The 13,884-nt window shown below is 52.0% G+C and overlaps 2 protein-coding genes across 3 annotated transcripts; both read right to left on the bottom strand.

Moving 5' to 3' along the window:
• Positions 1 to 1,280: 1,280 nt before the first annotated feature.
• On the bottom strand, positions 1,281 to 5,718 carry S100A14 (S100 calcium binding protein A14). Of its 2 annotated transcripts, none has more exons than XM_034667582.1 (4): positions 3,387 to 5,718; positions 2,874 to 2,982; positions 2,152 to 2,421; positions 1,281 to 2,057 (listed from the first exon to the last, which is right to left on the bottom strand). In XM_034667582.1, the coding sequence occupies exons 2-4, from the start codon at positions 2,901 to 2,903 to the stop codon at positions 1,920 to 1,922; spliced, it is 438 nt and encodes a 145-aa protein (XP_034523473.1). In that variant the 5' UTR covers positions 2,904 to 2,982; positions 3,387 to 5,718; the 3' UTR covers positions 1,281 to 1,919. The 2 variants fall into 2 exon arrangements, with proteins under 2 accessions (XP_034523473.1, XP_002922584.1); XM_002922538.4 differs by having other exon boundaries at positions 2,275 to 2,421; positions 3,387 to 5,628.
• Positions 5,719 to 5,869: 151 nt separating this feature from the next.
• Positions 5,870 to 13,363, bottom strand: S100A13 (S100 calcium binding protein A13). Its single transcript, XM_034667581.1, has 3 exons — positions 13,208 to 13,363; positions 12,513 to 12,679; positions 5,870 to 6,097 (listed from the first exon to the last, which is right to left on the bottom strand). The coding sequence occupies exons 1-3, from the start codon at positions 13,359 to 13,361 to the stop codon at positions 5,954 to 5,956; spliced, it is 465 nt and encodes a 154-aa protein (XP_034523472.1). The 5' UTR covers positions 13,362 to 13,363; the 3' UTR covers positions 5,870 to 5,953.
• Positions 13,364 to 13,884: the final 521 nt, after the last annotated feature.

Below are 13,884 nucleotides of genomic sequence, written 5' to 3'. Positions count from 1 at the left end.
GCCCCAAACACTCGCAGGGCCTCTCCAGCAGCCGCAGACCTCCCAGGATGGGCTGGGGGTGCTCACCTGCCTCCTCGGACTGCCTCCTCTCCAGCAGGGCTCTGGGGCCTGGGCTCTGGCACTGCCAAGCAGCTCCCCCCGCTCAGCTCGGCCAGGACTCCTCCCCGCTCGCTCCCAGAATCTGTCCCACTCCCTCCAGCCGTAGCCTGGCTGAGCGGTGGGGAGGTAGTGACTGAGCTCCCTCTTGACTTAGCCCTGGGGTTGGGCCCTTGTTAAAGGGATACACACCTTTTTTAACACCCCTCCACCCCCACCCCAAAGGGAGTGGTGGAAGCTGGCACCCCCCCAACTCCACCCTCCTCACCCTGCCTGAGCAGAAGGGATCTAGTCAGAGGAGAAGGAAAGGGAAGGGCTGTCACCTGCCTGATCACCTGGGTCACTGGGAGCCCAGTCTCAGGGTCTCCCAACAGACAAGTTCAGTGAGCATTCCAGGCCAGCCTTGCTGGCCACAGAAACTTCTGTGCTATTAGGGTTTCAGGAGTAGTGCCCGATTTCTGTGGGCCCCAGGAAGAAGGCAGCGGCAGAGCCTGCCCCTTGGTCTTCCGACCCCCATTCCGACCACCAGGAGCTGACACCCATTCCTAGGAGCTGTCATGTGCTGCAGAGGACTCTTCTGGGAACACCCCTCACGCTTTCCCCAGGACACCCAAGGGAATTGGCCAGGCGACAGCACAAACCCCAACAGCAGAGACTTCAGCTCTGGGCACTTGCTCTGAGTCAGGCTCTTTGCTAAGGACTTATGTGATGTGTCCATTACCCTCCTAACAAATCTGTGAGAGATATGGAGACCCCATTTTACAGATGAGGAAACTGACACTCTGGGAGCATGCCCAAAGCTCCAGAGATAATCAGCGGCAGAGCTGGGTGCACACCCAGGCTGCTTGGCCTGTTTCTCAGCCCTGCCTTTCCCTTGCTGCCTGTCAGCCAGGCTCAAGCACACCTGGGTTCATTACCTTTTCCCCAGGTGAGCGCACGTGGCCTCCTCTCCTGTCAGGGGACCAGCCCCTTGGCAAAGAGAAGCCTATCCTTCAGAGAGAACCGGGTCTCCCAGCTTTGGGGCCTGGTACCCACCCTCAAGCCAAATCCATGGGGAAAAGTGAGTCCCCATTCACTCCACTGCAACCACCGCAGCCCCACATGTCCCATGCCACCAAGGACTCTGCCATTCACCCCAAACCACCCATGGACCGAGGTGGAGGGGGTGTCCAGTCAAGACAACATCTTTCACTTTTTCCATTTTTTTATTAATCAAATAATACAAAACAACCATCATTCTTTAAATGCCCGAGCACCCAGCTGGTCCTCTCCCAAAGTCACGCCCCCCTCAGCCTCTCCCTCAGCCTGCTCTCTCTCTTCCCCTGCCCTAGTCCAGAGACAGTCCTGGGAGGAGGCTGGGGCAGAGCGGGAGCCAGGAAGGCATAGCACTGGACAGACAACTACTGTTTGGGTTGGGGAAGAGATTAGGAAGGGTAGGTTCTCAGAGACCCTTTTTAGTACCAAATATCCAGCCTCATTCCCAGCCCCCTTCTTCAAATCATTTCCAGTAGCCCACCTCCTCTCTGCCCTTTCCCCAACCAAATTATTTGGCCCTTACACCATCCTTATCCCTCTAGCATCTCGCCACATCCATCCCTGGCCCCCACCCACCCCCTGAGCCTCCCTCTGGTGGGGACTCCCGGACCCGTTAGCTCCATGGCTGTCCCGGGGATGAAATGCACAGAGAGCCCCGGGAAGAGTCACTGAGGACTTGACCCTTGCAGAGGTGAGGCAGGTGCCGACTGGGGAATCGTGTGGTGGTGGTGGACAGGACTTTTATTTCTAGGCCCCAACATCCCCCCAAGAATTCCAGGAAAAGGTTCTCAACTGGCCCGGACAGGGCTCTCCAACTTCACACTCCTGGCTGCTTCTCCAATCAGCTCCCAGAAACTCCCAAATTCCAGCTTGGAGTCGTTACAGCTGCCCAAGTTGGCGATTTTCTCTTCCAGCCCACAGTTGCTCTGAAGGAGGGGAGATACCACAGCTCAGCATGGCAGAGCCTCCAATCGTCCTGCCCCACCCTGCCCAGGGGCAGGAAGCAGGACCTGGGCCTACCTGGCACTGGCAAGGGGAAGGGCTAGGGCTTGCTAGTGCCTGGAGCCGTGGCAGTGTGGGTGGGGTCTCGGAGGCCTTGCCAGGGAAGTCAGGGTGCTGCCTGGGGCGGGGCCCACTCAGTACCGGCATGAGGTGGGGCAGCTGCTGGGTGACCAGGTCCTGCAGTTCGGCGGGGGTCAGCGTCTCCTTCCCACCCTCCACAGAGTACTGGTGGAAGTTCTTGATGAGGGTCTCGATGGCCCTCTCCACGTCGCTGAATTCCTGAGCATCCTGAAGGCGGGGACATCACCCATATGGGGAGGCTCCACCCACCCAACCACACCCTACCTCCCCAAGCCCCCCAAGGCCAACAGGGTAGAAGACAGCTGGAAGGCACGGGGGCTCCCACCCACTCCAAAGCCCAGCATCTAGAGCCCCCTGCCCCCACTGGCCTCTGCCCTAAGCCACAGGCCAAGCAAGGCTTCCTCCCTGTCTTCCTTCCTCCCTCGCAGCCCCCACGCAGGATGGGCCCTAGCCTGAGGCGCAGACACCTCTTCCCAGGAGAGCTCCTTGTGTGGACACATCACCCTGTGTGGACACCAGAGAGGAATTTGGGTCTTCTGGGCAAGGTCTAGGGTACAAGGCAAGGCCAAGGAAAGGGGACAGAAGTCAGTGGGGACACAGACCCTCAGGGTGGAGGAGTGGAACATGGGAACAGAAAGGCCAGGTGTGAATGGGCCCACCTCAGCATTGGCTGACCGACACTGTCCCATGGTGCCCGGTGCGCTTGTCCTGGTGAGAGTTGTGTCGTCCTACAGCTGGCCCCAAGGGAGCTGATGGCTCATGATCTGCCTAGAGAAGGAGGGAGACCGAGGGGAGGGGAGGGCAGGGCTCAGCATTTCTTTCCCAACTATCCCCTCTCGTTGTACCCCAGATATTCTGTGCCTCACTCAGGAGGTCAGACCCAACTCCACACGAGGCCCGGTCCCTGAGAAGGATCCAGGCAGGAGCTAAGGTCACAGCCCCCAGGCCCACACATCTAGAGGGAAACTTTGGGCCTCACCCTAGATCAATCCCCCACTTCTTCCCACCGCTCACCTCTGCTACACACACACACACACACACACACACACACACACTGGCCTCCAAGACCTGGCTCCCAGCCCTTCTTCTGGCAGGCTAGGGTAGAATAGCCAAGTTATTGCCCTTTGGACAGAGGGCAGCCAATTTAGGTGAGAAGCCCTGCGTCTCCTTACCTGCTGGGACTGCTGGGACAGGATGCTAGGAGTCTAGGAGTTGGCTCACCTGAGCTCAGCTCTTATACCTGGAGGCAGGGAGGGAAGGCAGGGGGCTGGGCCTCCTCGCTAAGCCACCCCTGCTATTACTGTCGTCTGGGCTGTGAGCCAGCTGTGTGGGCCCCACCCTCCATTGGCCAGAGCTCCAAGAGCCCGCCCACCCTGCCACTGGAGAAAACCACGGGGCTAGGGCTGGATTACCCCTGGCCCCAGACCAGCAGGCAGAGTCAAGGCAAGAGAAAGGGAAGGGAAGAGTGGGGGCTTGGCAACACTTCGGGGTCAAGCCTGGGAGGAAAATCCTGGAGGAATTGCAGGGCAGGAAAGTGGAGGGGCTTTGAGTCAATAACCAGGAAAGAAGGAGAATCAGAGGCTGATGGAGGCAGGGCTTGTGTCCAGAGGGAATGAGGGGCATGTGAGTTAAGACAGGTCCCAAAGTACAAGGACCACTCTGTACTTTGCTGTGTCACACACACGCACTCACACTCCTCCCGCCAGGGCCAGTTTGGGTAGTGACACTCAAACCTGCAGTCCCCATGGCTGAGAGGTGGGGAAGGAGCCACAGAAGGGCAGCCTGATAGAGGGGGCCGGAATGAGTGTTGTCCCAACTCCCCTTCAGCTCCCCTCATCCAGCACACATGTGTGAGAGAGACCCAGATGGGTTTCCTGGCAGTTAGCAACCTCTCCAAACAGGTTGGGCTGCCTACTCCTCCCTCCCTCAGAACCCCAGGCCTTCCCTAACCACCTTCCCCAATCCAGTGCCCAGGAAGCCTAGAATGACCCCAGTGGACCTCCTCACCTGATGGGGAGGGGGAAGGGAGAAGGGCCGGCGAGTTAATGTGGGTCAAGGCGAAGATGGGGTGGGGCCCAAAGCCTGAACTCTGAGGTCGGGAGCATGTCTCCCAAGCCCCTCCCAGCCCCTCTCTGTGTCTCCTAGGGCTCCCCTGTACCTCTGGAATTGTCTCCATGAAAACGCCCTCCCAAGAGTGTCTCATCATGCTGTGTTCCTCTGAGGGGCTCAATCTGAGGGCTTCTCCAAGACTGCCTCAAACTTGGATCCCTCTGAGGAGTCTCAGTCTGGCGGACCCTCCTAGGGTCTCTCGCTGTGGGGAAGCCCCCTGTGAGATCCCCTCTGGAATGTCTTCAGCCACACAACCCCTCAAAGAGCCCCAGCCTGGGGCTCCTTCGGGAGTCTCTCGGTCTGAGGGCACTTAGATGGAAGGTCTCAGTCTAGGATCCTTTTTGGCGTGTGGTAGGGAGGTTGTCTCAGCCTAAATGGAGTAATGGACACCAGCCCCCAGACATGACAGCAGCTAGAGGCCTCACCCACTGGGCTGCCCTGCCTCTGCTCCCTCTGGTGGCTGGCAGTGCAAACCATATGCCCCTCAAGCCAAGAAGGATAGAGAGAGGGGCACCACCACCCATCCCACAGACTTCATACCAGAACCTTGCGTCCATTCTTCTGCTTCACCCCTGCTATGCAGGGAGGAGGGAGAGGAGGGCCTAGTGTTTCCCAGCTGCCCATCCAGAGAGAATCCTAGTTCATCACAGACACTATCGAACATCAACCCAGTTTCACCTATTCTTGTCTTTGTGAGCTCAGCCTTTCCAAAATCTGTCTCCTCATCTCTAATACAGGACTTAAAAATAGCACCTCTCTGGAGGGAAGTGGGCAGGGGGTGGGCTAAATGGGGGACAGGCAGGAAGGAGAGCACCTGTGTGATGAGCACTGGGTGGTGTATGCAAGTGGTGAATATCTGAAGTTTACTCCTGAAATCAGTACCACACTATATGCTAACTAACTAGAATTTAAATAAAAATGTGAAAAAAATAGTACCTCCCTCAAAGTGCTGAGAGAATTAACTAACTTAACACAGGAAAAGTGTTTAGCACCGTGCTCGGCACATAGCAAGCCCTCACCACGAGTTCCCCGCTATCATTATCATTCAACGACACAAACCCCAGGAATGAGAAAAGTGGGAGCTGTGACCATGCCCCTGAGTCCCAGGAGGCACCTGGCAGAATAGGACTCACTGCACCTGCCCCGGAGATCTGCTCCCTCCCTTCCATACGCTCACTCACCAGCTACTCACTTATCAGAGCACCTACCCTGAACGAGAACTGGTGCCGCAGAATTCAAAGTCGACTAACATCCCCAGTCCTTACAGAACTCATAATTTTTTTTTAGTATTTATTTACTTATTTGACAGAGAGAGAGCACAAGCAGGGGGAGCTGCAGAGGGAGAGGGAGAAGCAGGCTCCCCGCTGAGCAGGGAGCCCGACACAGAGCTCGATCCCAGGAACCCCGAGATCATGACCTGAGCCGAAGGCAAAGACGCTTAACCGACTGAGCCACTCGGGCGCCCCAAGACCTCATAATTTTTGGATCTACTCTCGGGTCAGCACAGAAATTTCCCACAGCCTACTCTCAAAAGAAGAAAGAGGGGTAGGGTGGGAAGAAGAGGCTTTATTTGGGGGGAGTGGGGTTCTGCCTGGCCAGCCACCCCCCAGCACTATCCTGGTCAGAGGCTTTACTTCTTCCGGATCTCCAGGGCCCTCTCCTTCCGGATCTCCTTGGCCAGCTCCCCTATCAGTCTCCAGTACTCGTGGAACTTGAGCTCGGAGTCCTGATTCACATCCAAACTCTTCATCTTCTCATCTAAGGAGCCCACATCCTGAGGAGACACCAAAGGAAAGGGTGGGGTTAGAAGTGAGAGCTCTCAAGACAGGGAGAGAGGAAGGAACTGCTAATCTCCATTCTCTTCATGGACAGCGCTGCCATGCTGTCGGCAGTGACAACCTCTCCAAACTGGTCGGTCCCACGGTGGTGGCAGAAGGAGGCAGGGGACCTGACTTGTGGTGTTTGCCAGTGTGTAAATACTCCCACCGTGGCTGGTAATGAACCACAGACATGATGCCCCTGAACTCAGAGCTAAAGAGATGCACACAGTGGGCTCTTGCCTACAGGTACGATGGGCTCCAGCACACCACTGCACCTGCGATTTGCTCAAGGACGCTCGGGGAGCCCATTAGCCATGGACCCACTCTGGCCATCCTCAGAGCCTTCTCAGGCCACCTTCATCCTTCACAGAAAGCTGGACAAATTCACAGCCCTAAGCTGCTCATTTGCATAACCCCAACGTAGTCTCTTTTTTGCCAGTTTGGTTAGTAGCCTGGTTGATCAGAGGAATGGCAAAGATATGGGGTATCTGATTTTGTCCTTGACAAAGTCTCTCATGACAGGCCTGTGAAATCAAAGGATACTGTAAACTGGACCCATGATCAAAGGATCTGTTACTAGACAAACAATCACAACCAAAACATAATCTATGGAACAACGGATCAATGTCCAGCTAGAGAAGAGTGCCGCGGGCAGAACCCCATGCCCAATATTTGAGTCAACCTTGCATGAAGGCAGAGAAGGCACGCCAGATCCACAGAGGGGGCAAAGCTAGAGCTAACTCATAGAAAAGCTAAGCAAGGCTTTTGTAAAAGCCACAATCTTGTTTGCTTTTTTTTAAGATTTTATATATTTACTTGAAAGAGAGAGAGAGAGCAAGCACAAGTGGGGGGAGAGGCAGAGGGAGAAGCAGACTCCCACTGAGCAGGGATCCCAATGTGGGGTTCGAACCCAGGACCCCAGGATCATGACCTGAGCCAAAAGCAGACACTTAACTGACTGAGCCACCCAGGTGCCCCCACAATCATGCTTCATTGTAAAACACTGTAGGCATTGTCAGTGGAAGGCAAAGATGCCCAGTGTAACATTATATGGGGAGGGGGGAAAACACAATTAATCAAGAGAAAGAAATAAAAGGTGGAAGTACTAGGAAAGAAGCAAATTCAGCTCTTACTGTATTAGCAATTATATAATTGCATACCTAGGAAAAACCAAGAGTGATAATGACTAACATTTCAACAATTGTAAGCACTTAATAGTGCTGACTGTTCCGAGGCTTCTGCTAAACACAGGACATGCCTTACTCCATTTAACATCATAATCTGCTGGCACGACGGGGACCTTGTCCACCTTGTTCACCACTGTAATCCCAGTGCCAGGGAGAATGTCTGGCACATAGCAGATGCTTGTTTGTCACTGTAACCCAAAGCCTAGGATGGTGTCAGGACAGGACATAGCAGGTGCTCAATAAATACTGACTGACTAAATACAGGACCAATCCAACAAGGAAGGTATTATTATGAGTCTATTTCACAGATAAGAAACTAAGGCTCAGAAAGAGTAAATGACCAGGGATGACAAGCTAGAATCTGCATTTGAACTTAGATTTTTTGACTCAAAGCTTATGCTTTTATCTACTACTCTGTATTTCCCCCAAAAAAACTATTAGAAATTGTAAGCGTCTGGTCACAATATTAGCACACAAACCCAATGCTTTTTTTTTTTTTAAAGATTTATTTATTTATTTGACAGAGATAGAGACAGCCAGCGAGAGAGGGAACACAAGCCAGGGGGAGTGGGAGAGGAAGAAGCAGGCTCATAGCAGAGGAGCCTGATGTGGGGCTCGATCCTGTAACGCCGGGATCACGCCCTGAGCCGAAGGCAGACACCTAACTGCTGTGCCACCCAGGCGCCCCAAACCCAATGCTTTTTAGTTGTATGAATATTAACCAGTCAGAAAGTATAAGAAAGATCCTGTTTAAAATAGTAACAAATGGGGGCACCTGGGTGGCTCAGTCGGTTAAGCATCTGCCTTCAGCTCAGGTCATGACCTCAGGGTCTTGGGATCAAGCCCCACATCAGGCTCCCTGCTCGTCAGAGAGCCTGCTTCTCCCTCTGCCTCTGCCCTTCCCCCTGCTTGTGCTCTCTCTCCCTCTCTCTCTCTCCTCTCTCTCTCGATCTCTGTCAAATGAATAAAATCTTTAAAAAAAAATAGTAACAAATGAAATAAAGCACTTAGTCATAAATTAAGAAATCTGTTAAGCTTTCGTGAAGAAAAATGAACTGAAGAATATGAGAAAACGTGAATAGAAAAATGGACCTTTTTGGGGGGAGAAAGACTCAATAGCATAAGGATGTCAATTTTCCCTGAAATATAATTTTATATGATCCTAATTAAATATCTACAGGATTCTTTTTTTTTAAAGTTTTATTTAATTTTACTTTTTTTTAGTAACCTCTATACCCAACATGGGACTCAAACTCACAACCCTGAGTTCAAGAGTCACACACTCTTCTGACTAAGCCACCCAGGCGTCCCTCTACAGGATTCTTTTTAACATGATTCAATGTTTCTAAAATTCTTGAAAAACAAACTGTGGGATCCACCACAAAATTCTGAAAAATAAGAATAATAAGAGAGAACCAACCCTACAGGTAACTAAGGCATATTAAAACTACAGTAATTAAATAAAATTGTTACTCAATAAATAATAAACAGATTAATGAAACACAATAAAAAGACCCAAAATACATATGGGAATTGAATAAGTAATAGAGGTGGTATTTCACATCAGCAGGAATATTTTAATAATAACATAAATTGGTTTTTTTAATATATTAAACTGAGGAAGACCTTTCCAAACTTGGAATAAAACACAGAAGCCATTCACTAAAAGTTTGATAGATCTAACTACATAAAAATTTTTTATATTCTGTATGGCAAAAAACTAAAAATCAAGTCAAAGGACAAACACAGGACAAGTTAGGAGGAAATGTTTGCAATACATATAATAGTCAAAAGGCAAATTTCTTTATTATATAAAGAGCTATAGTAAATCAATCTGAAAAAGAAAATCTCTTGAATAAAAGAAATAAACAAGCAGTTCACAGAGGATTATACACATCCATCAAAAAAAATTTTTAATGTTCCATTTCATTCAGAATTAAAGAAGTGTAAATCAGAAAAAAGTATCATTTTCACACATTAGATTAGCAAAAACCAAGTCTGATAAGACCTGATTCGGGCAAGGACGCAGGGAAACAGGCTTTGTATTCACTGTTGGCCTTGAAACCCTGCTGGGGAGGCAAACTGGCAATATCCATAAAAATGAAAAATACACATGCCTTTTGACCTAATATTTCTACTGCCACACATTTACCCTAGATATTTTCCTCAAGTACATAAAGATACATAAACAAGAATGTTTGCAAAAGAGAGAAAATGGATATGAGAAACATTCTTCGATAGAAACTTAGCTACATAAATTTGTGCTAACCTATATACCATGTGTATAGTGCGCCATTTTCTTAAAATAGGAAGTATCCTATATGCATGGTTCCACTTTTTTTTTTAAGATTTTATTTATTTATTTGACAGAGAGCATATGCACATGCACAGAAGCAGGGGGAGCAGCAGAGGGAGAGGGAGAAGCAGGCTCCCCGCAGAGTAGGGAGCCCATAGCAGGGGCTGGACCCCAGGACCCTGGGATCATGACCTGAGCCGAAGGCAGATGCCTAACCAACTGAACCACCCAGGTGCCCCATGGTTCCATTTTTAAAAAGGTATTTGTAGAACAGTCGGTAAGATGCATTTGTTCATTCACGCGCTCAACAATTCTTACTCTTTTTTTTTTAACTTTTTTTTTTTTACAATTTCCCTCACTCGATACCTGCTCTAAGTGCTAGAGATAAAACAGTGAGCAGATTCCTTTCCTTCGTGGGATTTACATTCTTGGTAACATGAAAGTGTGTATGGAAGTAGGTTGTGATGGGAGTGTTGTGAAAGAAAATAAAGGGGGTAAAGGAATAGAGGACAAGGGAGGTGATCTTCGCATTCTGAGGTGAAGGAAGGCAATCCTGAGGATTTGCCATTTGAGCAGAAATCTGAGTTCAGTGAGGAGCAAGCCTAGCCAATACCTAAGAAGTGGGCATTTTTGGACCAGGAGAGCAAGTAAGTTTAAGTGACTTTGCTGCATTTGAGTTTTGCTACAGAGGGGAGCAGAGACACAAGGCATAGCTGGAGCGAGGTGTAGAGCCAAGACAGAGGATTGGTGTTTTTCTTTTTTTAAGATGGGAGATATTACAGTATATTGGGAAACCGATCAGAACAATCCAGTGGAGAAGGAAAACTGATGATGCAAGAGAAAGCAGGAGGAACTGCAAGAGTACAGATTCTGAGTGGTGAGGAAGCATGGAGTCAGGCAGCAGAGGAAGGACTGCCTCGGGGCGGAGACGGATGCTTCAGGCAACAGGCAGGCAGGGTAAATGCTGCTCTTCTTAGATCTGGGGGAGACAGTACATAGGAGTTTCCTAATTGCTCTTATTTTCTCTGAGAAAATTTCTCAGTGAGAGGGAGAATGTGGAAAGAGGGACTGGAGGTTGAGGAGAGAGGAAAAGTTGTAAAATTATCAGCTGAAAGAGCTGGTAAATGAACCAAACTGGGAAATGGGGCAGACTGGCAGGCTGTGCCAAGGGCCCCCTTGGAGTTTGTGGTCACAGACTTAAGGAGAGACAAGTCAACACTGTGTATCAACTTCAATAAGAAAAATAATAACAATAAAAATAATAAAGTGGGACGAGTCAAGACGGCAGCACCTTCTTCTGCGGCCAGATTCAGCCATTGTCACAAGTGCAGAGGCAGAATGGTCATTGGATTGATTGATTGCGTTGTTGGGTTTTTTTCTTGAGAATGGAAATTTTTGCTTTATTTTGGATCTGAGAAAGAATGGTAGATTTAATCCTCAAGTTAATGGAGGTGAAATATTGGACTTAACCTGGGTTGAGATTCTGTCAACCAGCACAGGGAGAGAATCCAGGGAGTTGAGGGACTGATTGTGTTGCTGAGCCTTAGGACCCAGCTGAGTGAGAAGAGAACTGAGGACGCAAGGGGATAACACGGGAGAGAACACATGACAGGGTCAGGACATGGATGGTCCCCATAGAGTCAAGGCAATACCAGAGTGGAGAAACAGAACTGGAGCGGCAGGAAGTGATACTCAGAGAAAAGGAGGCTTGAAACTGAGATTTCGGAGGTGGTACATCAATTTGGTAATGACAAGATCTGAAGCAAGAACAGAGGAGTGGGCTGCTCAGAAGCAGGACAGAATCTCTGCAAGTGAGGGTTTGAAGAAGTTGAGAGACCCAGGTGTTGGATGAATTTTCTGTGTGCAGACTGAGGACCCCTACAAAAGCAGTGATGAGAAACAGGAAGGCAGGAGCTGAACTTATAAGGAATGCAAGAAGAAGGGGGGCAGGTTCCAAAGAGCTGTGCATCGTAGGAAGAAGAAACTAAGATCTGGAAGCAGTGACAAAAAGCTAAGAGATCACCTTCTGCATTTCCAGGCCTGGAGGGAGTTGGGTTTGGAGGGAAAACCAGTTACTATGTGGCAAGGCTACAGGGAGACTTAAGACTCCATGGGAGTCTGTCGAGTCTCCTGAGAGAAGAAGAAGGGAAAAGTCTGAGAAGTCTAAGAATGCAGGGGATTTGCAGATGATAGATTGAGTTTCCAATACTTGTTTGTGTGGGGGGTTTTTTAATCCATATCCACACACTCTTCACTTGCCTGTCAATTCTCAGAAAGGATATAAAAGAAACTGTTAACAGCCTGGTATGATCGGGCAGCTCGGAGTGGATGAACTCTGAACTCCTGCTCTGCCCGGCGAGTAGGAGAGAAGGAATGATGTTATCCGGCACGTTACTGAGCGGACTCCCAGAGGGGGTGAGAAGTAGTCAAAGATTACTTACAGCTGCTTCCTACACTGAGGTTCTGTCACTCCATGAACTGGGCTACGTTTTTATTTTGACATACCCCTTTCTACAACTGGGCCTCCGTTTCTATACGTGTGAAGAGAGGAGTTTGGACTGTGTTTTCTCGTGGCCTCCTTCTAGTGCTGATGGTCTGCAGCTCTCTGGAAGCCACTCTGGGCCCACTCCTATGCTGGGGAGATGAGACCAGAGAGGCACAGAGCAGACACAAACACCCAACAGCACTGCCTGAGGAGAGCACAGAGCCCAATAGCACACCTGCACTCTCACCAACACATGTCACCAAGCTACACGCACAGTCACCCACACCCTTCTCCACCACACAGCTGGGCTCATACTACTGTGCCCAGAAACATCACCTCACATCCACAGGGTCCCGCAGCCACTGCGCTCCAGAATCTCAGGCCCAGAGACCCCCACCTACCTTGAGCAAGTGAGGCAACTGCTGTGTGGCCAGTTCCCTAAACTCACTGATGCTGAGGCTGCCCTTCCGGCCTTCCTGCCCTGCAAAGGTGAAGAAGGTGGTGACCACTGTCTCAATGGCCGCCTCCAGCTCAGTCAGTGGCTCTGCTGCCATCAGGACTCCTGGGGCTGTAGGACAGGGAAGGAGAGGAAGGGAGAATCAGAATAGACCAGAGTGCCCCCGCCCTGGCACTGCCACCTCAGGTCCCTGCCTGGAAGAAGCATTATGGGGAAGGAGGGAGGGGACAGGGACGGAACCTGGGGCACCAGGCAACAGCAGCTCGGTGCAGGTGGGGGAAGGGGTGTTTGCTTCCGGAAACCCCATCCTCTCCAGGTCTGAGCCTGGCGGTCCTTTCCAAGCGGCGGTGTCTTAGGGACCCCTCTGGGGTGGTCCTTCGGTCTGGAGAGCCCTCTGACAGGAGGCACTTGGGAGCGGCCCCTCCGCGGCCTTCGGTCCCCAGGGCCCTTTCCTGGAGGCTCACCCGGCCCCAACGGGTCATGAGGTTGCTTCTCCCCGAAGCTTGTTTGCGCAGGGACCCCGCCCGCTCCCAGCGGAGAAGCCCGGGGTCAGGCGAACTGCCGGCTGCGGTCGGCCTGCGGTNGGGGCCCCGGGGCGGAGGGAGGGGAGGGGAGGGGCGGGAAGGCCGGGGGACTCACCGCCGCAGGGGAGGGTGGGCGGTGGGCGCGGGAGCCTGGGGGCAGGAGCGAGCAGAGCCCCAGCCCGGCCCGGAGGTGTCCAGCTTCTGCCTGGATGCCGGAGGAAGCAGACCGCCCGGGCCCGCCTCTCGCCCGCCTCCCGCCCCCCCAGCATCCGGGCGGGGTGCCCGGGTCCCCCCGCCCGGCCCGGCCCACGCGCGCCCCTCTGCAGGAGGGAGGCGGGAAGGCGCCTCCGGGGCAGACCCCCTCCGGGCACCGGCAGCCTGCCGCCCCGGTCCGCTCTGCACCCCAGCGGCCAGCGAGGGCGCCCTGCCCGGGAGTTAGTCCGAGAAGCACCGCAGACAGCCCCTCGGAATGAGATCCTGAAAAGCACCCTACAGCCCAAGACCCCCAAGAGGCTCCCACACACAGAGGGGGGTTCCCGCTGAGACCTCAGCGGAGGAGGACGTCCCGGACTGAAATCTCTCAGCGGGGTGTCAGACTACAACCCCCCAGTGAGACTCCCAAGATTAAGGGATTCACTGAGAGGTCCCCCTCACTGAGACCCCTCAGCAGAGACCCTTCCCCCTTCCTGCCAGTGCTGGGGTGCGGGTGGGGCAAAGCCTCTCCGTGTTCCTCCCAGGACCTTTCCCACCTCCCTTCCTCCTGGGCCTTGCCTGCTGGGGCCCAGCAGGGAG

The sequence above is a fragment of the Ailuropoda melanoleuca genome, chromosome 8 (assembly GCF_002007445.2).
Source record: "Ailuropoda melanoleuca isolate Jingjing chromosome 8, ASM200744v2, whole genome shotgun sequence".
Taxonomy (NCBI): domain Eukaryota; kingdom Metazoa; phylum Chordata; class Mammalia; order Carnivora; family Ursidae; genus Ailuropoda; species Ailuropoda melanoleuca.
This window is presented reverse-complemented; position numbering and strand designations above follow the sequence as displayed.